Here is a 23,745-nt window from a genome sequence, read left to right as displayed (position 1 = left end):
GGCTGCTGGACATGGAGCTTCGCGACTGGAGAGGGCGAAGAGAAGATGAAGCAACAACAATGGCTGCTGGAGATGGGTCGGCGGTGAGGCTGGGCTGTGTGAAGGGAAGTGGTAGGGAGGTGGTCTTTTGGACGAAACTGGTGGTGGTTGCATGGCTAGAGGTCGACGAGGGGTTGTTCATGGCTGGAGGTCGACGAGGGGTTGTTCATGGCTGGAGGTCGACGAGGGGGGGCTCGACGACGAAGAAGACGAAGGAGCTTGGGCAGCAGCTGCCATGGGTGTGAGAGGGTTGTTGGGACGTGAAGGGGAAAGGGTAGCCATGGGAGGGAGCTTGGTTCGGAGAAAAAGAAGAAGAGAGGGGGGGGGCGGACAGTTTAGGGTTTTTTAGGGTTGGAAAAATGAAAAAAAAATGAAAATGGGGGTGGATTGGGATTAGTTTTGGTTATGGGGAAAACTGGGTCGGGTCGACCCGGTAGGAGTTTATTTGGTTTGGGCCATGGTTGATTTAAATTAGAAGGTGGCCCAATCCGATTTTCTTCCTCTTTTATTGCTTCTTTTCTTTTGCTTTCTAAAACTAAAAAATTCTAAATTAAGTTACAAACTAAATTAACTTATTAAAAATACTAATTAATTCCTAGCAACAATTATCATATAAAATAAAATATGACAATTAAAATACAATCACACAATTTGGACATTAAAGGCTAAAAATGCAAAAGATGTCTATTTTTGTAATTTTCATTCTTGTAAAACAAACTTTATTACTCATAATTGCAAACTTAAATCCTAAATGCAAATGCGACATATTTTTGTATTTTTATTAATTTAGCAAATAAACATGCACAGACAAATGCAAACAATACAAGAAAAATAACACAAAATTCACAATAATTGCAAACAAACAAAAAATTATTTTATTTTTTGGAATTTTTGGGGAGTGATTCTCATATAGGGCAAAAATCACGTGCTTACAACTGTTATTTTTTGTTATTTACTAGAGTTTAAATATGTCTACTAGAAAATATAAATTCCGGTTATGTAGAGCTTCAAAAAAAGAGAAGAGTTTAAACTTTAAATTAACTTTATTAATTCGCCTAGAAAAATAGACTTTAAATAAAATATATATAATTTTTTTAAAAGGAACTTAAGGCCCTCGTTACAATTTGGCTTTAGACCCCGAACTGTGTTGAGCCGCCTCTGGTCATAACTATCTCTATTTGGAAAACAAATGTCGTTGCATATATGGCAAAGCTAAAATACGACATTATATTACGACAATAAAAATCGTGCGCGCAGGAGGAGATTACGAAACGGTAGCAAAGAAATATAACTTGTCCCTAGGGTTTCTAAAATATAAGTTTCTATCGATCGTAAAGGTAAAAAACAACAAGACAATCAGATTCAAGAATTGCAGTGGTTGCTTTATTCCTTTAACGTTGTTCGTTCCTTCTTAATTCTGTCCAAGGGTCAACGAGTACGACGCACCCTATATAGGAAACCAACCTAATTCAGTTGGTTGGGATGTTGGGACCATTCCAATTTCCATGTGTATAAATAAACCTAGTATTTTACTAGAAACAAGTACTGTATGTATATAATAATTGGACAGTGGGATATTGGGATCGAGCAACTTGAAGTTTCTATAAAGAAAAACATTTCTCTCTATATTTTATGATATGTAAATATTATTGGCTATAAGTCATTAGGTGGGTCGACGACTGAGTTTCATATCCAACTGAATATTACCGATTTGTCATTCTCTTTTCTTTTCTTTTTTTAGGATAATACAGCAATTGTCTTCCGCGCCAGCAAATCAACAACATAATTAATTAAGAAAACTTGGGGAGTTGATTTAGTTTTTTAGTAGCGACGAAGATTGAGGTAGCCATGTAATTAGGTTACTAGCTAGATTATGATATAGGATAGAACCTGGTTGGTGTGGTTAATTTCTTGATCATTAAAACAAATTAATATAAATAGTACGGAGTATATAACTAATATATGAACACGGTATTTGTCTTTGTCAAAGAAGAATGCGATGACGATATGGCAATCATCACCCTAAATAGACCGATTTAGGCTCTTTATATATAATGTCCCTTCATTATCATTTTGAAATTAAGCTCCTATATATCCATTTAATCTATTCACAAGAACATGACGGTAATTAAGTCTTTAAGCTTGTACTATTCTTGAATATTTGTCTTTCTTTTCTTCTCTGTGTTGAGCTAGCTAGGTCTAAATTATAAAATAAATAATTAATTAATTTCATGCAGAAAAAGATTGTGATTGATCTCCCTCTCAACACCGAGAACTGTAGATCAAAGGCCATGCAGATAGCTGTAAGAAGTGCAGGTATTACTCTTTTGCTTAACTTGTTGGTGGCATAAATACTTGTTCCTTCTCAATTATCTCAACTTTTAACTTCATATTTTCTTCGAAAAATCCACGATCTATTGGAACAATTAAAAGATGGAAAGGAGTAACAGAATGGTATATTTGCAGGAGTAATATCAGTGAACATAGACAAGGAAAAAGGGCATTTGGTGGTGATAGGAGTAGGGATTGATTTTTTCAGGCTGATGAATTGCATAAGGAAGAAATTCAAGTGTTCAAGCATTGTGAGCTTGGAAGAAGTGAAACAGGAAAAGCCAGCTAGTCCTAAAAAACCAAGTTGCCCAAGTCCAAAATGCCCACCAATATGTGGTGGTCAGTACTATCCAATATGCCAACCCGTTTATGATCCTTATAATCCATCTTGCACCATTATGTGAAGGCAAGCAGCATATATTAATATTCAAGCACGTATGCTCATTTGCAATTGATATTTATGAAGCTGCTTATTTTGAAACTGATACTACTTAAGAGCATTTATTGGATAACTTATTGCTCCCTCCATTTTAATTTATGTGAACTTATTTCATTTTTAGTCCGTGTAAAAAAAATGACCTCTATTCATATATTGAAACAATTTGACTTTATGCAATGACTTATAGGTATAACATAAAATGGCTTTGGCTAGTGTGGCTTGTTTATGTGGGGTTTTATATTATGATCAGAAACCATATATCCATAAGTTGAGTAACTTTTGTAGTTACAAAAATTGACTTTTGTTTACTATTTGAGAAATTACCTCATGCTGAAACTGCAACAATTAACTTGTAAGGTTCAGAAATGACTTAGCATCGTAGACTTTGACTAGGATTAATTGTACACCTTTTAAGTTATATTTTGCCTCCCAAACTGGATAATTTTTATCGATCATTTGTGCTTAAGTTGAACCACTAGATCTAGAAAAAAGAATAGTTGAATTTCTGAAAAAATCTTAAGGGGTGCACGTAATTTGTCTTTTCGGAAAGAAAAAAAAAAAGATAATCCGCAATACTCTCTCTTATTTTTATGGAGTACATGCAGAAACCAAAATCTAGTTCGAAGTTTGGAGGTTGTATGATAATAGTATTTCGGCGGTGAAAAATGAACGGATTACGTGCCACTTTAAAACCTTTTACAAATTGTAAGTGAAATTAACTTGACTCATCAGTTATCACTAAATCTGAAATGAAAGAACACTGGATATATATGTCATTGGATACAATCTCACGTAATTATGAACTGGAAATATATAAAAGACAACTTGTAAAATATTTAAATAATGAATTTTTATAAGCATCAACCCATAAGAATAATTTGAACTGAAAATTTTCAGAAAATTCTACACTAGATTGGATGTTAAAAATAGGAAAAACCTTGCTGTTTGTTTCAAATCTATAAAGTGAGGGAGAGAAATCGATTACATATGGGATAACAAGTGACATGGAGCAAAATTTATGATAACTGTGAGAAATTTACGCCCGTAATTCAAGTGATTTCTCCATTTTTAAATACAATATTTTCGTTTAAGATAACACACATCGATCAATGTAAGGTTATTAAAACTGAAAAATAATTTTATAGAAAACATAGTTGCTGAACATTTTATACCATGCCGGCAACATATCTTTGAAAAAAGAATAATACGACCATCTATTTGATCTTGAGGAACGAAAAATAAAAGAGAGAAAAATCAAAAAAAAAAAAGAAGAAGAAGATGGATTAAGAAGCCTATGAAATTAAAGTCAACGTTGAATTGAAGTCAAGGTAGGATTGGGCTCTGGCATCAACAAGCCATTTTTGTCTTTATCCTATCCCAATTTGAACAAACAGAGAAATATAAAATGGCCATATATTCTTTTCTCTCTCTCAACAATATATACTTTTTAAATTTGGTTTGGCTGTGGTTCGCCTTCAGAATTTCTCGGGATAGGATATGTAAGAATTTTTGTGCCTTTTAAAAAAAAAAGAATTCTATCTATGAAAATTTAAAAGGGTAGTTAGAGTACTATGATAAAGTCTTGCAACCCAACAAAAAAATACTTTAGAGGCCATCACATTCGCATGTTAGTTTTTTACTTTTTTAATGTTATATTCTTCTCTTCTGGATTGCCATTATTATATTATAATATATGAGTAGACACCCCTTTGGAATTCGGTTGCGTGTGTCCTTTGCTTGAAAAAAGAAAATAAGTAATTATGTAATTAGTTTTAATAAAGGAGAAAAACTATTACTTTCCTATATGGATAATGCTCAATCGGCTAGATTTCACTTGTTACTCTAGAGAAAGCGTACGACACGGTTCCTAGGGAGGTCTTATGGAGATGCTTAGAGGCTAAAGGGGTCCCGGTTGCCTACATTAGGGCGATTAAGGACATGTATGATGGAGCTAAGACTCGGGTTAGGACAGCAAGAGGCGATTCCGATTATTTTCCGGTTATTACGGGGTTGCACCAAGGGTCTGCGTTCAGCCCTTTCCTATTTGCCCTGGTGATGGATGCTATAACGCATCATATTCAAGGGGAGGTGCCATGGTGCATGCTATTTGCTGATGACATAGTCCTAATCGACGAGACACGACGCGGCGTCAGCGAGAGGTTAGAGGTTTGGAGACATACCCTTGAGTCCAAAGGTTTCAGGTTGAGCAGGACGAAGACGGAATACCTTGAGTGCAAATTTGGGGCAGAGCCGACGGAAGCGGGAGTGGAAGTGAGGCTTGATTCTCAAGTCATCCCTAAGAGGGGTAGTTTCAAGTACCTGGGGTCGTTTATTCAGGGGTCCGGGGAGATCGACGAGGATGTCACACACCGTATAGGGGTGGGGTGGATGAAATGGAGGTTAGCGACGGGAGTCCTGTGTGACAAGAAAGTGCCATTGTTACTGAAAGGTAAATTTTATAGGGCAGTGGTTAGGCCTGCTATGTTGTATTGGACCGAGTATTGGCCGGTGAAGATCTCACACATCCAGAGGATGAAAGTTGCAGAGATGAGGATGTTGAGGTGGATGTGCGGGCATACAAGAAAAGATAAGATTAGAAATGAAGATATTCGAGAGAAGGTGGGTGTGGCCTCCATGGAGGACAAGATGCGGGAAGCAAGACTCAGATGATTCGGGCACATTCAGAGGAGGAACACTGATGCACCGGTGAGAAGGTGTGAACGACTGGCGGTGGTGGGTACGAGGAGAGGTAGAGGGAGACCTAAGAAGTATTGGGGAGAGGTGATCAGGCAGGATATGACGCGACTTAGGGTTACTGAGGACATGGCCCTAAACAGGGAATTGTGGAGATCGAGCATTAAGGTTGTAGGTTAGGGAAAATTGTGATGTCTTTTCTACAGCGCACTAGAGTGAGACTAGCCAGTTAGGAATTAGTCTTAGGATGTTATTGATCAACTAGTGATGATGGGCTTTATCTGTTGTGTATTAATACCTTACATCTTTCTCGTATTTCCTATATCTCTTATATTGCTGTTACTTTGTTATTTTATGGTATTTATGTTATGTTATGGATTTTATGTTATTTTTATGTTGTTTTATTATGAGTCTATTGATAGTACTAATATAGTGTCTCTTGTTGCCTCTTTGAGCCGAGGGTCTCCTGGAAACAGCCTCTCTGCCCCTCGGGGTAGAGGTAAGGTCTGCGTACATATTACCCTCCCCAGACCCCACTTGTGGGATTACACTGGGTTGTTGTTGTTGTTGTTGTTGTTGTTGTTGTTTCTTGTTCATCAAGCTTCGTACATGTTATTTTGTGTTTGTGAGAAGGCACGGAAGAAAATATATTATTGATATTGGATGATAAATACAATACAAGAGGTTCCTATTTATAGCTATACACTACAAGGAAATATTACTCCTCTTTTAATGTGGGACAAGACTACACTATAACCCATCGATAGTTATTTAAGATATATAATGTGTTCGTGTATTTCAATATAGAGTTAATTCAACATTACTTATAGATTTTAAATGTTACAATTCTTTTTGTCATATATTTATTTTAGTCTCGCACGTGCGTTGCACGTGTATAATAAATCATGCACTACATAGTTTTGTAAAATAATACTAATATTATTGAAATAAAGCTTTGAATAAATACTAATACTTAAAATAATAAAATAAAAGTTTGCGCGGATGATCAAAGTGGATAATCTTATAGTGACTTCTGTTGCCAAAGTCAAGATAATTGAATATTGTTTGAACTTATAAACAAGAACAGTAAAACTTTAATTAGATGCATATAAATTTTTTATTGGTATTGCATTTAAAGACCGCAAAACACAAGAAACATATATTAGTAATCTGCCAACAATAGACCAACATAAATTAAATGCAAAACCGAATTTCTTACCTGTCTGATGTTTAGCTTAAAGCATATATATTTTCTATGTATATTGCCTCATATTTTACTTTTGTTTCGTGAATTTGGAATGGTAAATGTGATGATTTATATTAATTTGAAGTGTTTTTAGATGTAGGAATAATTCGGGAGCAATTGAGAGCGAAACGTGCAAAATTAGAGCCAAAACGAACGAAATCGGGAAACTTGCGAATTTGGGCACCACAGGCAACGCCTTGGGCCACCTGTGGCGCTGGAGGCGGTAGCTGAATTTTGAACAGTGCCCTGGTGGGCGCCTGGTGCTAGCCAGGGCGCCAGTGACGTGAATTTTCTCCAATTTCGTCGGGGACACGATTATTTCGACCCTAGACCTATCCAACACATATAAAAGCAAGACTAAACTTATTTGTGAAGGGGGATACGCCGCTTTGGAGATATCTAACAAACATTGAAGGAGAATTCACGTGGAGGAACACACTCCATGCTTGGAGGAGGCTTCTAACTAATTTTTCTTCTCTTCCCTTCTTTTAGTTTCATAGTTTATTAGTTCTAGAGTTGTTAGGTGATGCATGAACGTTGTTGTTTGAAGCTTGAATTGTTCTTATTATTTTATCATATTGGTTTATTAATTCAATCTTACGCTTAATTATTCGATTGCTTAATCACCAATTGAATATTATCTACGAATCTAGGATTGAACTCGGGAGAGGGAATTCTAAATTGCATATAAGATTGAGTAGAGTAAGATCTTAACTCTGAGGGGGCGGATTTGCGGTTAGGATAAGAATATAACTAATCGCCTTGCTTGGTTATTATACGGGAATTATAAATGTGTTCTTGTTAATCCTACTGCCATAGGAATATAGGTGTTAGATTAGCTTGAATAGGTGAGTTGTACTTCGGGAGAAGGCTACGAGCAATATTAACCCCGTCAATCAATAAACTAGATAAATTAATTAGACGATTTAAGTAAAAAACTCAACGGGATTGTTAGCCAATCCATAGCTCTAGAATATTCACTCACATTGAATTCGTCTCTATAATTCGCCAACTTGTTTTCTTTAATCTCTTAATTTATTACTCTAGTTTAATTTTAGTTAAATATTTACACTTTAGGATTCACTTGAATAGATTAATTGTTTGGGTTTAATTTAGTTGATAGTTAATCACAAGTCCCTGTGGGTACGGTATCTGGACTTGCAATCCTATATTACTTGTCGACAACGTATACTTGCGTGTGCGTTTGGGAACAACAAGTTTTTGGTGCCATTGCCGGGGACTTAAAAATTAACTAGTCCACTAGATTAGATTTTTACTTTTTTGTCTATTCAAGTTTTTAAATTTTAGCTTAGTTTAATATTTTATTATCTTTGTTGACATTACATCTTGGAACGAGAATTGGTCGAACATTGGTTATTCTTATTATGGTGATCTTTGTCCATATTGTGGGGGACCATACTTGTGGAAAAATTGTGAATCTCAATCTTATGGGTAAAATATTTGTAATATGTGTGGTGGTCAAGGTGTCCATTGGGATGGTTGTCCTAATTCTTATTATCCTTCTCAGAACTCTTATTATGATATTTCTAATAATATTAGTGAGTTTGTTAGGGGTAATGAAGTGCAGGATATGAAAACCGATGCATATATTAGGGATATTTTGAGGCAAGTAGCAGAGCAACATGATGAACTCAAAAAAGATATGAAAAGAATGAGGGCAGCAATCACAAGAATGAAGGCCAATATGGAAGAACTAAATGAAGAGAGCGAGTATCAGCAAGAGACAAATTTTGAATAAGCAGATGTAGTGAGCCAGTCTTGGCTAGAGGAACAAGCTCAACTGATAAAATCTCAAGAGTTTCTCCGTGATGATCTTTCAAATATGACAGAACAACTAATAGAAGGAAGAACTAAGCTCAATCACGAGATAGACCAATTTGGCTCAGATATCCACGACCTGCAGGCTCAATTGAATAAAAAGGTTGAGGCGTCTGATGCCCTACAACCAATTGTCGTAGATACTGGCCAACTTATGGAGCAGAAAGAGGAATTCCAACTATTCGACCAAAATATTATTAATGATGCCAAGGTTGACGAAGAGTGCAAAATTGAGGATGTCAAAAATGATGCAATTTTGGAGTTGGAGCGTATTGGGCCTCATTCTAAACACTTTTCAACATTGTGTTTGGTTGGTGACATGGGAATTGATCTAGTCGAGTATATGGATGAGTCAATGGATGAGAAACAAAGTGTTTATATTTTGAAATTTGTCATGCCAAGGAGGCAAAATGACATTCCTCACTTAAGGGCCAAGAAGTGTAAGATGCGATATCTATTACTTGGTTCCTTTATTTTTACACCACCGCCCCAGGAACATGACAGAAAAATTGATGCAAAATTGAGGGCACAATTCATTTCTTCAAAGTGGAAGGAAAAGTGGTGAAAGTGGTGGCGTCGTGCTGCAACATTAAATAAGGCGCTTGTTGGAAGGCAACCTAGCCTGTATTTTAATTTTTTTTATTTTTCTATATAGTGTCAAGTTTCGTGTTGTTTTTGTTTTACAGAGTAGGGGAAGTCTGAGTACCAGAAGGTGAACCTGAGAAGCATGTTAGAGCTTAAATGTGGGGTCGTCCCAACCCTTAATATTGAGGATCATGTCTCGGGCCTCAGGGAGTATTTCTCACCCTCGTTTTAATATTTTTCTCTATGATCATGCATCGAGGACTATGCATAATATAAGTGTGGGGTGGGGAAACTACTTTATGAAGTGTAATTGTATAAAACTATTTTTTTTAGTTTTTCTTTTAGAACTCGTAGTAGAAATAGCCTTTGGCATCATCACCAATCCCGAGGTAGTACCTGACCTCGAGGACCTCCATCAAAAAGAAGTTAGGCTCTAAAAAGCCAACAACATCATCGCCAGTCTCGAGGTGGTACCCGACCTCGAGGACCTCCATCAAAGAGAATTTAGGCTCTAAGGCAACAACATCATCACCAGTCCTGAACTGGTACCCGATCTCGAGGACCTCCATCAAAAAGAAGTTAGGCTCTAAAAAGCCAACGGCATAATCACCAGTCCCGAGGTGGTACCCAACCTCGAGGACCTTCATCAAAAAAGAAGTTAGGCACTAAAAAGCCAACGACATCATCGCTAGTCTCGAGGTGGTACCCGACCTCGAGGACCTCTATCAAAAACGAATTTAGGCCCTAAAAAGCAACCGACATCATCGCCAGTCCCGAAGTGCTACCCGACCTCGAGGACCTCCGTCAAAAAATAAGTTAGGCCCTAAAAAGCCAACGGCATCATCGCCAGTACCGAGGTGGTACCCGACCTCGAGGACCTCCATCAAAAGAAGTTAGGCTCTAAAAAGCCAACGGCATCATCGCCAGTCCCGAGGTGGTACCCGACCTCGAGGACCTCCATCAGAAAGAGGTTATGCTCCAGGAATCCAATGACATCATTAAAGTCTCGAGGTGGTACCCGACCTCGGGGACATTCGTCAAAAACGATTTAGGCTCCAAGGAAATAAGCATTTAAGCTCCACCCACATGGGCTTGGTGCCGAGATGCCATCTGAATTCGGGTAGACCGTCGTTCAGGATCTACCTACAACACCTTAGGGCTATCCACGCTAAGTTCAAAGTAGGTTTCCAGATGGCCCGGGTTTGAATGAACCCCCACTCGGGGATTGCTCTCGAAAGCTTAAAGTCAGTCCCTATCCTCGGACCTCCGAGCAAATTTCCCCGAAGATTACCCGAGGTCTAAATGATAAATCACGGTTTTAAGGCTCAAAACATTACTCTCCTTCAACTCGAAGTAAGGGTCCCGACGACCCGAGTTTATCGACCCAATCCAGGCTCGATCCAAGGGACCGCAAAGGGTTCCGCAGGAAGCCGTATTAATCAATCATAGGTCAGAAAAAACACCCGCATCCGGGTTCGATATTGGCAGTAGTAGATAGAGTCACACATTTAGAGTCTCCATAAGTGCAAATGGAAAGGAGTTGAAAGGCACTTGGGATAAAAAGATAGTACCGGAAGGCCCCCATTTATAGGGGCAATAGTATGGCTAACAACACCATCAATGCCTTTGAAAGACGGATCAGCAGGCGCAATCAACGCGTCCTTGGAAACTAGATCGACAACTATACTATCTCTTTGAAGCATGGAAATCGACAGTGCATTGAATGACGCTGAGAAGACAAGTCCATGGGACATCCCGGTTATCATAAAGGCTTACGTCATAAGTATGATATCGTCAATATGACATCATTGCGGGATGTCCTAAGAGTTGGATGTTAAAATCGTTTCTTGTCGCGCCTCTCTAAGAAACACAGGGATTATCTGTATACGGTAAAAGCGGAGGGTCCAATTCCTCGTCATCGAAGCACCTTAGAAGATCATCTCGAAGCCTCGAGACTATAAGGCTATGGTCGAGTTTCTTCCCTCGAGGTTTGTCGACACCCGACCTTGGGACAATGTTGACCACGGCTATGGTAGAAGTGGGGAGTTCCCAAGGTACACAGCTAAGACTGATAGAGCCTAGTGGGCTGCCCTAACCCCGAATCAGGATGTCATATAGCTGTCCCATCTCCGCTTCTTTGTCATTAATGCATTTTGTACTATGTTGGGATTCCCCTCCTATATAAAGGGGATCCTTGCTATTTTGTAAATCTCTATTGCTTCAGTTGCTCCACACGAAATATACAAGAAGATTTGCTCTGCTCTCTAACACATTCTCTTTATATTATTGCTTCCATTTATTATATTCATTATTGTTCATTATTTATTGCTTATCATTGGCCATAAAGAGCATTCGTTGATTTTATTATAACTGTTAGTCATACCCTGACCACCTTCGATAGCTCACAACCGAGCTCCGAAATCAACCTCGAGGCCCCCGAATGGACAAGCTCGAGGCCCCGATTGTTAACCTATCGGTTTGGATATCGCCTTATCCTTAACTCATATTTTGTTTCTAAGTCTCACATACATAACATCAACTGCTTACCAACTAGCATAAAAATAGATCACGTATTCTTAGAGTCTCATAATCAAATTTAATTGTTATTACCATTTTCACGGTAAACAGTTTGGCGCCCACCGTGGGGCTAAAAATAATAGTGATTATTTTCTTGTTGGTTTAGCTACACAACGCAAGTTATCTTTCACGCTTTTTCTTGTCCAAGATCTTCGATTTCAGGTCAAAATGTTTGATTCAGTAAACAACAATCTAGAGAACCACGAAGAAAATGGCATAGATGTTCCAGGTGCTGGAGTACCACAGCGAAACCATGAGAACGCGCCAGAAGCTATCCCCGTGGATGCGGTCTCATACGATGCTCAACACGTCAATGTAAGCTCCCACACTAACAGGAGCGTGAACCAAGGAGACCGACAAGAAGCTCAGTAAACCCCAGCTAGGGAAGAACGGGAGGTTAGCCTTCATGTTATTTTTGAAATATTGCAGGCACAACAACTAGCGATTGCTCAGCTACAAAGTCACCAGAAAAGTCCCAACGAGATTGCTCCGGAGACGGCTCCCTTGGTCGAGCAAGTACGGGAGAGGTGAAGCAACAATGGGTCGGTAGCCGACCCCACCATCATAATGATACTCGAGGAACACACAAAGAGGATCGAATCGGGCGAGACGAACATAGAATACAACAACAAGAAGGTCGAGACCTACATCTCCAGGGTCGACCAAATTCTCAGTGCACCCCCGGTCCTGAAAGGTATGGATTCGAAGAAGTTCATACAAGGTCGTTCCCAGAAGAAGCGCTCTGAAACCCATTCCAAAGAAGTTCAGAATGCCAGACCTCCCAAAATACAACGGGACCTCAGACCCCAATGAGCACGTTAATGCTTACACTTGCACAGCCAAGGGAAATGATATATAGGACGACGAGATCGAGTCCGTCTTACTAAAGAAGTTTGAGGAAACACTCTCGAAGGGGGCCATGATGTGGTATCATAACCTAGCTCCTAACTCCATAGACTCATTTGCCATGCTGGCAGACTCCTTCATAAAGGCATGCCGGTGCCACCAAAGTAGCAACTAGGAAATCTAACGTGTTCAAGATCAAGCAGAAGGAGAACGAAATGGTCCGAGAGTTTGTATCTCGTTTTCAAATGGAATGTATGGAACTACCGTCAGTCTCGAACGACTGGGCAGTGCAGGCCTTTACTCAAGGACTGAATGAACAAAGCTTGGCGGCTTCAAAGTAGTTAAAACAAAATTTGGTCGAGTATCCCGTTGTGACCTAGTCGTACGTCCACAACCGATACCAGTCGAAGATTAGGGTCGAAGACGATCAGATAGGAGCCCCCTCGGGCTCAGTATACCCAAGCAGGCTTCTAGTGAAGGAGCCAAAGACAAACAAAGAAAGATATCAGCCGTACACCGAAGACAGAAGGAACGCCCCGAAGCGCAACCCACCTTGAAACGATCGAAGGATAGACCGAGGATAGAATCCTCAGGGACTCATCAATAGAGCTAGACTCGATAGGAACGCAGGGCCAACGGAGGCACCTCGCTTATCAGAATACAACTTCAACATCGATGTATCGGACATCGTGTTCACCATTAGTAAAATCAGAGACGCCAGGTGGCCCAAGCCTATACAATCAGATACTTCACAAAGGAATCATAACTTAGTATGTGAATTTCACAACACGCACGGCCACATGACCGAGGATTGCCACCAACTCCGAGAAAAGGTAGCCCGACTACTTAACAAAGGTCACCTCCGGGAATTCCTCAGTGATCGAGCCAAAATCAGTTTCGAGAAAGAGAGACGACCAAGAAGAATGAAACAAATAAGACACAACATATCATCCACATGATCTTGTGAGGCATCGATGCCCCACAAGAGCCGTGATGAGAAGGACAAAAATATCCATCACTAGAGAGAAGCGAATCCGGGGGTATATACCCGAAGATGCCCTCACATTCAGCGAAGATGACACAGAGACCTTGTCTCAACCCCACAATGATGCATTGGTAATCTCTTTCCTTATAAATACATTTCAAATAAAACATGCACTCATGGATCCAGGCAGCTCGTCCAACATTATCAGGTCGAGGGTAACAGAGTAGCTCGGACTGCTTGTCCAAATCGTGCCCGCCACTCGAGTCCTCAATGGATTCAACATGGCAAGTGAAACAATGAAATGAGAAATCACCCTCCCAGTCAACGTGGTCGGCACAACCTAGAATGTCAAATTCCATGTCATCGAAGGAGATATGAGGTACAGCGCTTTATTTGGGAGGTCGTGGATACACTGCATGAGAGCAATACCATCCACCTTCCACTAAATGATGAAATTCCCGACAAAGGATGGTTTTAAACCGTCTATGGGGAACAGCATGCAGCAAGAGAAATATTCGCAGTGCACAATGTGGCGCCGACACCAATATCTCCACCCGCAAAGGGGCCAAAGGGTAATCAAACTACATCTTTGGTTAAGCTCGATTAAACAAAGCAAAGGACCGTACCACGTCCTCATCACAAGCAAGTAGAACATATAAGACCTCGAAATGTCGTCGGCACATCCCATACTAAGGTATAACCCTCTCCCCTTTCATTTTATATTTCACACTAACCCTTATGCAGGCGCCCGACCGAAGCAGTCAAAGCTCAAACCCAGCCCGAAGACCTTAAGGTTTTAAAGCATCTGTTGCACTCTTTTCCTTCGACCGAGTTTTTATCCCTAAAAGACCGAGTTTTTATCCCAAAAAGGGTTTTACTAGCAAGGATTTTAATGAGGCAACATTCACATACTACCTAAGGACGACTCGACAATTATTCAAGGCTTCTTTTGCAATCAACTTCGAACACTGGGGGGCATCCCCCCGGAAGTCCATCCACTTGGAAAAGCTAAGAAATGCCAAATAGGGTCCCAATAGGAAAATGATGTACCGGGCCAAACGGTCGAATGAATCGTGACCGTATTTCCGGGCCCCTCAACGTAAAAAACATGTACACTTGTACCAAGTAATCGAAGAATATCTTTTATCAAAGCATCTCACACTCCAAAAGAAACTCGGCACCTTTGCAAAAAAGACTCCTCCGACAAAACGTCCCGAGCACTCGGGGACTGGCATTAACAATTCAACACCTGAATGACCTCCGGGTCGGGACTCCAAACTCATAAGCCCTCAGCGAGGCATCATGAAAATCACAAAGCGTCTCCAAGGCCGAAAGTGTCCCGAACACTCAGGGACTGGCGTCAAAATCTCAAAAATCGCACGACCTTAGGGTCGGAATCTCTGAAATTGTAAGCCCTCATCGAGGCAATACCAAGTTTACAAGTAATGGCTCCCGAGTCAAGAAACCTTCGACGACTCAGGGACTGCCGTCAAGTGCCAGCTCCATCGACTTATCAAAACCCGAGGTTGTAAGGCCACATGTGGGCAGCCTCGGTCTTGTAAGACCTACATAAGGCAACAACAATAACTGTATGACCTCAAAGGCATGTAAAACTTGTAAGACCTTACTAAAGGCATAAACCCGATCTCAAAGTTTCGGCTATATATCAAACTTGTAAGACCCCTAAAAAGGCATACCCTCGATATACATGCCGAAACTACTTCACTTGGGACTTAAAGGATCCGGCCGAACACAAATGATTCTAATCACAAGGCTGTACCAGCAGAACTAATGCGACTCAGGGATGCCCGACCGTCGCTACAAAATCATAGGCCTTGAATTACTTCGAATCTACTTCAAAAATAACTGGTTACACAGGCTACCCTCGATACAGGCAAAGGATCTTCGACCATGTCAGCTCCTAAAAACACTGGCTTTGAAATACTCAACCTCCGAGCCAAACCTCCTGAGGTGCTCGATCATTGCCATATAACGACTCACAATCGAGGATTTTCAGTAAGCCATCGAAGAGTCAGGAAAACACTATTTCAAGAAATTCGTATCGAGGGAAAAATAAAGCCTACATAAAAGGTCGCTTCGACCCAAGGTGTAAGAACCATTTTCTCCAGCCCACACTAAAAGACCGCATCAGCCCAAAGCGTAAGAGTCATTGTCGCCAACCCGCACAAATAGAAAAATTTAGGGTCGAATGAGCTCGAATCGAAACTCAATTCGAAGACTGAACCCAAAACAGTTAATTAAATATGCCTAAGGGAAAAAGCGTAAGAGCCACTGTCGTCAGCCCACATATATAAGAGGTCGTACCGACCCAACGCGTAAGAGCCTAAGGGCCAGCTTGCAATTCAAAAACTTGAGGGTCAAATGAGCTCGAGTCTTAACCCGATTTGGAGACTGAACACAAAATAGTTAACTAAATATGACTAAGGGCAAAAGCGTAAGAGCTATCGTAGCCAGCCCACATATACTAAAAGGTCGAAATGCGTAAGAGCCACTGTCGCCAACCTAAAATTCGACAACTTGAGGGTCAAATAAGCTCGAGTTAATGCCCGACTCGGGGACTGAGCCCAAAACAATTTGCCTAAATATGCCTAAGAGCAAAAGCGCGCAAGAGCCTACGGACCAGCCTAATGAGCTTCAAGGCCATACCATGAATCTAAGGATTCCCCTCGGCTCGACGACCAGTCAGTCTAGCTAAAATTAAGGCAAAAAGAAATACAGGAGAAACAAAACCGCAAGGTTTCTTCTTTATACATACATACGAAAAAAGACAAGCTCCATTTAAAACATACTTCTAAAGTACTACGTTCAAAATCGGAAAGCAAAATCTACATCCCCCTTGGGGGCTATGGCTCGTCGGCCTCATCTTCACTATCCTTGGCATCGGACAGAAGCAATCGAGTACCACGCTCATCCACCCTTGCTTGAGTCAACACTTCCGAGAGGTCAAAACCCCTAGCACGGATCTCCTCAAGGGTTTTATGCCGAGACTTACACCGATCGTATTCTCTGCTTCTATCTTCGCAGTCAAGAATATTCCTTAGCTTAGCTTGAGCATCGACATCATCCTTTAAATAGGCCACTATTTTCTGGTCAGCCTTAGTTCGGCTCATTACCGCTTCAGCTTGAGCATCCACAATCTCGGCCCTTATCTTTGAGAGATCGGTCTCGAGCTTCGCAATCGTATCTTTTCAAACCAAGCTATTGTCACGAGCTAAATGAAGTTGAACCTCAAGGGCGAAAGCCTTAGCCAGAGCACCCTCCTCTGTCGAAGCCTGAGAATCCGCCTGAGCTTTTATCTCATCATACTTGCGCTTGGCTCGGTCAACCTCATCTCGAAGGTGCTCCAAGCCCTCCACCTTTGTCTGCAACTGATCAAAATAGTAGTTTCGGGGGCTAGAAGGAGGAACGTCCGCTCACTCAGAACAAAAACTACTTGTTCCTTCAAGTAGCTCTCATAATTCAAGCTCCGACTCGCCCCATACCGTAAGCGCGCCAATTCGACTTCACTTTCATCTCAAAGGAGCCTCAAGGATTTCTTCTCGACCAGAACTTTTCGCAGCCCGGCCTCATGGAAAATCAGCTTAGACTTAAGCTTGTCGAAGGCCTACAAAAGAAGACTCAGTAAGGAGGGAAAGGCGTAAAACTCGAAAGGCCTGTGCCAAAAACTCACCACGGAGTGAAGTCGCTACGCTTTCTCGAAGGTCGAGTGCACATTTGCTAACCTAGCTTCCTCAACTCCGAAAGAGTCAACACCGGTCGAGGCACAATCATTCGGTGCATATGATCCCAGGTTTCTAGTATCCCTCGAAATACTGTCAATAGAAAAAGAAGGCGACAGCAACGGAGAACCCATCTTTCCAGAACCAGGAACCACGAACGCGGCAGGCTCGGACGATGCTTCCGTTTCGAAGCCCAGATCCCGTTTTGCCTTTCTTTGAGCGCCCGTTTTGCCTTGCTTTGAGCGCCATAGCCCTGTGAAAGCATCTCCCGCTTATTATTACCATTCTGTAGCCCAGAAATTATCAATTCCTCTTCCCCCCAAGGGGAAACAGCCTCGCCTCAGAATGCTCCCCGATGCCTATAATAACAGGGTTAGCACACAGAAAGAGAGAGTGATTTTTCAACTAAAATAAGGGAACAGATCGCACATCGCATACCGTGGTATTTTTGCCTCCCACCTATCCTTAGATAAAGCTCGCCACTTATGCTCGTTGTAAGACAAGTGGGTCACCAACTTCCGAACCCAATCCGGCAGATCGGGAACCTCACCCGCATCTGCAGAAAAAGAAAAGAAGGCACACTTACAGAACACCCCTTCACCATAATTGAATAACTGTAAAGGCACGAGTGTACCACTTACGTGTATAATTCCTCAGGGAATGACGTAAACTCCATGGGGATAATATCTGCAGTTCGTACTCGGATGAATTGGCTCATCCGCTCCTGATCCTTGTCTTCTTCATCATCGACAATGAAAGGCGTGGCCAACCGACATCATAAGGTTAGTAGACCTCGATGATGAAAGGGTCGGTATAGTCTGATGAAATGTCTAAGCATAAATTCAAGCCCTGCCTTCCCCGCAAAGAACCTAACCATCAGCAATATCCGCCAAGATAACGGGTGAACCTGAGCCAAAGTAACCTGATACTTTCGACAGAAGCCAAACATAACCTTGTCAAGGGGGCCCAGCGTGAAGGGATACGTGAACACATTCAGAAATCCCTTGGAATGGTCCGTAATACCCTCATCCAGGGAAGGTACCTATAGTACCACCTCTTCCCATCCACATTCTTTCCTTACCGACTCAAGGTGTCCCTCTCCTATCGAGGAAGTAAAACTTCAAGGTATTCTCCCGTTAGTCCTAAGCATAAGGGCACTTTTCTAGTGAAAAGTCCCCTCTCAAAGCAGAATGCTCCGAGCCCATAAGGCAAGAATCGGGGGAGGAACTTTTTCCTCCCTGCCAAACGGATCTTGATGTAGCAGTCATAGCTACAGCAAAATCGAAGAACTGGAGTAGGAAGTTAGACCAGAGCGTCAATACCGAAAAAATGAAAAGCCTAACATAGGAAAAAAGGTCAAACTCCTCAGGTGGAATCTCCAAAAGGGTAGAAACAACCCTATATATGGAAAAAGCGGCGACGATCCGCCTGCCCAGAGGCCTACTAAAATGTTGGCCAAAATCACTTTGGAAAATGTACCGGCGGGGTCGCCTCGATCACTTTACAGCCGTGTCACTAATCTAACAAGCGTCGTATGACGTTTCGGGGTCGGAAACCCCCGTACCAAACAAGTCCCGAGGTGGTACCCGACCTCGAGGATCTCCATCCAAGAAAAGTTAGGCTCCATAAAGCCTTTGGCATCATCACCAATCCCGAGGTGGTACCCGACCTCGAGGACCTCCATCAAAAAGAAATTAGGCTCTAAAAATCCAACGTCATCATCGCCAGTCTCGAGGTGGTACCCGACCTCGAGGACCTCCATCAAAGAGAAGTTAGGCTCTAAAAGGCCAACGACAGCATCACCAGTCCTGAAGTTGTACCCGATCTCGAGGACCTCCATCAAAAAGAAGTTAGGCTCTAAAAAGCCAACGACATCATCGACAGTCCCGAGGTAGTACCCGACCTCGAGGACCTCCATCAAAAATAAATTAGGCCCTAAAAAGCCAATGACATCATCTCTAGTCCCGAGGTGGTATCCGACCTTGAGGACCTCTATCAAAAACGAATTTAGGCCCTAAAAAGCCAACGACATCATCGCCAGTCCCGAAGTGCTACCCGACCTCGAGGACCTCCGTCAAAAAAGAAGTTAGGCCCTAAAAATTCAACGGCATCATCGCCAGTCCCAAGGTGGTACCTGACCTCGAGGACCTCCATCAAAAGAAGTTAGGCTCTAAAAAGACAACGGCATCATCGCTAGTCCCTAGGTGGTACCCGACCTCGAGGACCTCCATCAGAAAAAGGTTATGCTCTTGGAAGCCAATGACATCATTACAAGTCTCGAGGTGGTACCCGACCTCTGGGACATTCGTCAAAAAGGAGTTAGGCTCCAAGGAAATAAGCATTTAAGCTCCACCCACATGGGCATGGTCCCGGGATGCCATATGAATTTGGGTAGACCGTCGCTCGGGATCTACCTACAACACCTTAGGGCTATCCACGCTAAGTTCAAAGTAGGTTTCTAGGTGGCCCGGGTTTGAATGAACCCCCACTCGGGGACTGCTCTCGAAAGCTTAAAGTCAGTCCCTATCCTCGGACCTCCGAGCAAATTTCCCCAAAGATTACCCGAGGTCTAAATGATAAATCACGGTCTCAAGGCTCAAAACATTACTCTCTTTCAACTAGAAGTAAGGGTCCTGACAACCCGAGTTTATCGACTCAATCAAGGCTCGATCCAAGGGACCGTAAAGGGTTCTGCAGGAAGCCGTATTAATCAATCATAGGTCAGAAAAAACACCCGCATCCGGGTTCGATATTGGCAGTAGCAGATAGAGTCACACATTCAGAGTCTCCATAAGTGCAAATAGAAAGGAGTTGAAGGCACTTGGGATAAAAAGATAGTACTGGAAGGCCCCCATTTATAGGGGCAATAATATGGCTAACAACACCATCAATGCCTTTGAAAGACGGATCGGCAGGCGCAATCAACGCGTCCTTGGAAACTAGATCGACAACGATACTGTCACTTTGAAGCATGGGAATCAACAACGCATTGAATGACGCTGAAAAGACAAGTCCATGGGACGTCCAGGTTATCATAAAGGCTTACGTCATAAGTATGATATCGTTAACGTGACATCATCGCGGGAAGTCCGAAGAGTTAGATGTTAAAATCATTTCTTGTCGCTCCTCTCTAAGAAACACGGGGATTATCTGTATACGATAAAATCGGAGGGTCCAATTCCTCGTCATCGAGGCACCTCAGAAGATCATCTCTAAGCCTCGAGACTATAAGGCTATGGTCGAGTTTCTTCCCTCGAGGTTTGTCAACGCCCGACCTTGGGACAATGTTGACCACGACTATGGTAGAAGTGGGGAGTTCCCAAGGTACACAGCTAAGACTGATAGAGCCTAGTGGGCTGCCCTAACCCCGAATTAGGATGTCATCTAGCTGTCCCATCTCCGCTTCTTTGTCATTAATGCATTTTGTACTATGTTGGGATTCTCCTCCTATATAAAGGGGATCCTTGCTATTTTGTAAATCGTTGTTGCTTCAGTTGCTCCACACGAAATATACAAGAAGATTTGCTCTGCTCTCTAACACATTCTCTTTATATTATTGCTTCCATTTATTATTTTTATTATTGTTCATCATTTATTGCTTATCATTGGCCATAAAGAACCTTCGTTGATTTTATTATAACTGTTAGTCATACCTCGACCACCTTCGATAGCTCACAACTGAGATCCAGAATCGACCTTGAGGCCCCCGAATCGACAAGCTCGAGGCCCCGATTGTTAACCTATCGGTTTGGTTATCGCCCTATCCTTAACTCCTATTTCGTTTCTAAGTTTCACATACATAGCATCAACTGCTTACCAACTAGCATAAAAATAGATCACGTATTTTTAATGTCCCATAATCAAATTTAATTGTTATTACCATTTTTACGGTAAACACATATCTATGATATCTTTGACATATTATAATAATATGGTAGGTTTAAATCCAAAGCTACATTCACTTGATTGTATACATATAGAATTCAAAATATCATTATAGCTATAATCACTATTTCATACTCCTGTCAATAATTAGATAGGAGATAACTTTTTACAAATGTTTTCCTATCAAACTTTGTATGATTTTTTCTTCCCCTCTTTCAATGTGAACTAATTATTCAAATAATGATCTCAACTAATGAAAAGATTATCTTTCATCCCACCACAATCATTACTAAGAAAAATCTTCAAATCCTCTTTTTCTCTTCTCGATGAACAAACAAAAAAGCGCAACTTTTTTGATTTCTGATTACCCTGGCAAGCAGTGGCGGAGGCAGGATATTTGCAAAGGGGGTTCAAAAATTTTAAAAGTCAAATACACAATGAAGCTAGCCAACCAAAACCAAAAAAAATAGATGTTAACAGATTTTATTAATAGAAAGAGAAGTTCTTAACACAAAGATAGTGTTAAGATAAACATATCATAGTAACAAGACTTTCAAAAGAGAAAATACAAAAAACAAGTCTTGTATTAGTTACAAGGACCTAATGACTAATGATATCAACAAAAAACAACTAAGTATATTATTACAACTGCACTCGACGGGGTTTCATATCTTGAAATGTTTTAATAATAGCATCATTAGAAATACTATCAAACACAATTTTTTCTACATAAGGCACCAAACAACCGCTAAAGAAGTCATCATTCATTCGACTTCGTAAGTCATTCTTGATAAACTTCATCGCTGAAAAAGCTCTTTCAACGGATACGGTAGCAACGGGCAGAAGCAAAGCAAGTTTCACTAAGCGAAATACAAGAGGATAATTTGAATGCTTCTTTGTCTGAACTAATCTTTTTGAAAGATCACAAAGCCCATATAGATCGGAGAATCTTTCATCAACATCACGAACATCAATAATATAACTTGCAAGCTGATACTCAAGAGCACCCATACTAAATTCATCAAAGTCATCAGGATATAACTCAGCCATTCTCATTATTTTCCTGATGTCAAAACTTGAAAATGAGTTAATTGGATTCAAACAAGCAATTCCATGAAGCAAATGAGTTGTCACTTCGTCAAAACGTTCATTAAGTTCTTGAATTTGCCAATCAATAATTTTGCAAAATACATCAACCCGATAATGATGTAAGACTGTACAGTCATCAGGTTTACGACGTGATCTTAAAGAACTAACATATAGCTCATCAAACTGAGGTATCAAAATATCATATTTGATACAAAATGCAGATATCTCCGCAATAAGAGAATTCCATTCCTCTTTCCTTAACTTTTGCAACCTTTTCTTTGCTACTTCAACAAGTAGCATGGCGTTTGCAATGTCTTGCTCTCTTTTTTTAAGCATTTATTGAGCTCATTTGTGATTGCTAAAATATCTCTCATCAAATGTAACATGAATGCAACCTCAAATGTTTGACAAGCCCTGAGATATCTCATTGCCTTGGCTCTTTCATATGTAGAATGTGCATCAAGAACAAGCAATTCAAGAACATCGAGAATAGAGCCAAACATCAGAATAAAATTATTAAAAGATTTAAAGTGAGATCCCCAACGAGTATCACATGCTCTTGAAAGACCAAATTCTTGATTCAAGCCCCGACCGGTTGTAAACTCACCCATATCTAATGCCTCTTGAATTATTTCTTTTTGAGATTCTCGAAATTCATCCATACGCTTAAACGAAGATCCTAATATATTCAAAATATTGGAAACCAATACTACAAGTTCCCCCACTTGAAGACATTTCTTAGAAACCGCAACAAGGGTAAGTTGGAGTTGATGAGCAAAACAATGAATGGAATGAGCCGATCTACTTTCTCTCTTAATCAACATTTTAAGACCATTAATCTCACCTTGCATATTGCTTGCCCCATCATAACATTGTCCACGCACATATGATAGACTTAAGGAGTGTTGATCAAGTAAATTAACAATTGCACTCTTCAAAGATGAAGCACAAGTATTTTGAACATGAACTACATCAATAAGTCGCTCCATCACAAATCCCATTCTATCAACATACCGTAAGACAATCGCCATTTGCTCTTTGCGGGACGTATCAAAAGATTCATCAACTAGCAAGGCAAAGTAATCACCATTTAGTTCCTCAATTATAGCTTTAGTTGTTTCTATCTTACATGCAGTTACAATGTCTTTCTGAATTATTGGAGAAGTCATTTGATCATTTTGAGGAGCATGTTCCAGTACTTAATCACGAATGTTATCACATACTTTTGCATACCATGAGAGAGTTTGAAGAAAATTACCCCTACTAAGTGAAGACTTAGATTCACCATGACCTCGAAATGCTAATCCTTGAGTTATAAGAAGCCTTACTACATTAACTGAAGCAGTTAAGTGAATCCAATACTCATGCTTAAGTTGATTAGATTGCCTCTCAAATGAAGATTGAATAGACCGTTGTTGCCGCAAATCTTGGCATTTCTTTTTTGACTCAT

General features: G+C 40.9%; 2 protein-coding genes across 2 annotated transcripts; one reads left to right on the top strand and one right to left on the bottom strand.

Moving 5' to 3' along the window:
* Nucleotides 1-2,164: 2,164 nt before the first annotated feature.
* Nucleotides 2,165-2,869, top strand: LOC107773873 (heavy metal-associated isoprenylated plant protein 47-like). The gene is made up of 2 exons (XM_016593302.2): nt 2,165-2,355; nt 2,506-2,869. Exons 1-2 carry the CDS (start codon nt 2,271-2,273, stop codon nt 2,772-2,774), a joined length of 354 nt encoding a protein of 117 aa, XP_016448788.2. The 5' UTR covers nt 2,165-2,270; the 3' UTR covers nt 2,775-2,869.
* An 18,979-nt stretch (nt 2,870-21,848) lies between these two features.
* On the bottom strand, nt 21,849-23,464 carry LOC142165236 (uncharacterized). The gene is made up of 2 exons (XM_075223834.1): nt 22,680-23,464; nt 21,849-22,617 (listed from the first exon to the last, which is right to left on the bottom strand). Exons 1-2 carry the CDS (start codon nt 23,462-23,464, stop codon nt 21,849-21,851), a joined length of 1,554 nt encoding a protein of 517 aa, XP_075079935.1.
* Nucleotides 23,465-23,745: the final 281 nt, after the last annotated feature.

The sequence above is a fragment of the Nicotiana tabacum genome, chromosome 10, assembly GCF_000715075.1.
Source record: "Nicotiana tabacum cultivar K326 chromosome 10, ASM71507v2, whole genome shotgun sequence".
Taxonomy (NCBI): Eukaryota; Viridiplantae; Streptophyta; class Magnoliopsida; order Solanales; family Solanaceae; genus Nicotiana; species Nicotiana tabacum.
This window is presented reverse-complemented; position numbering and strand designations above follow the sequence as displayed.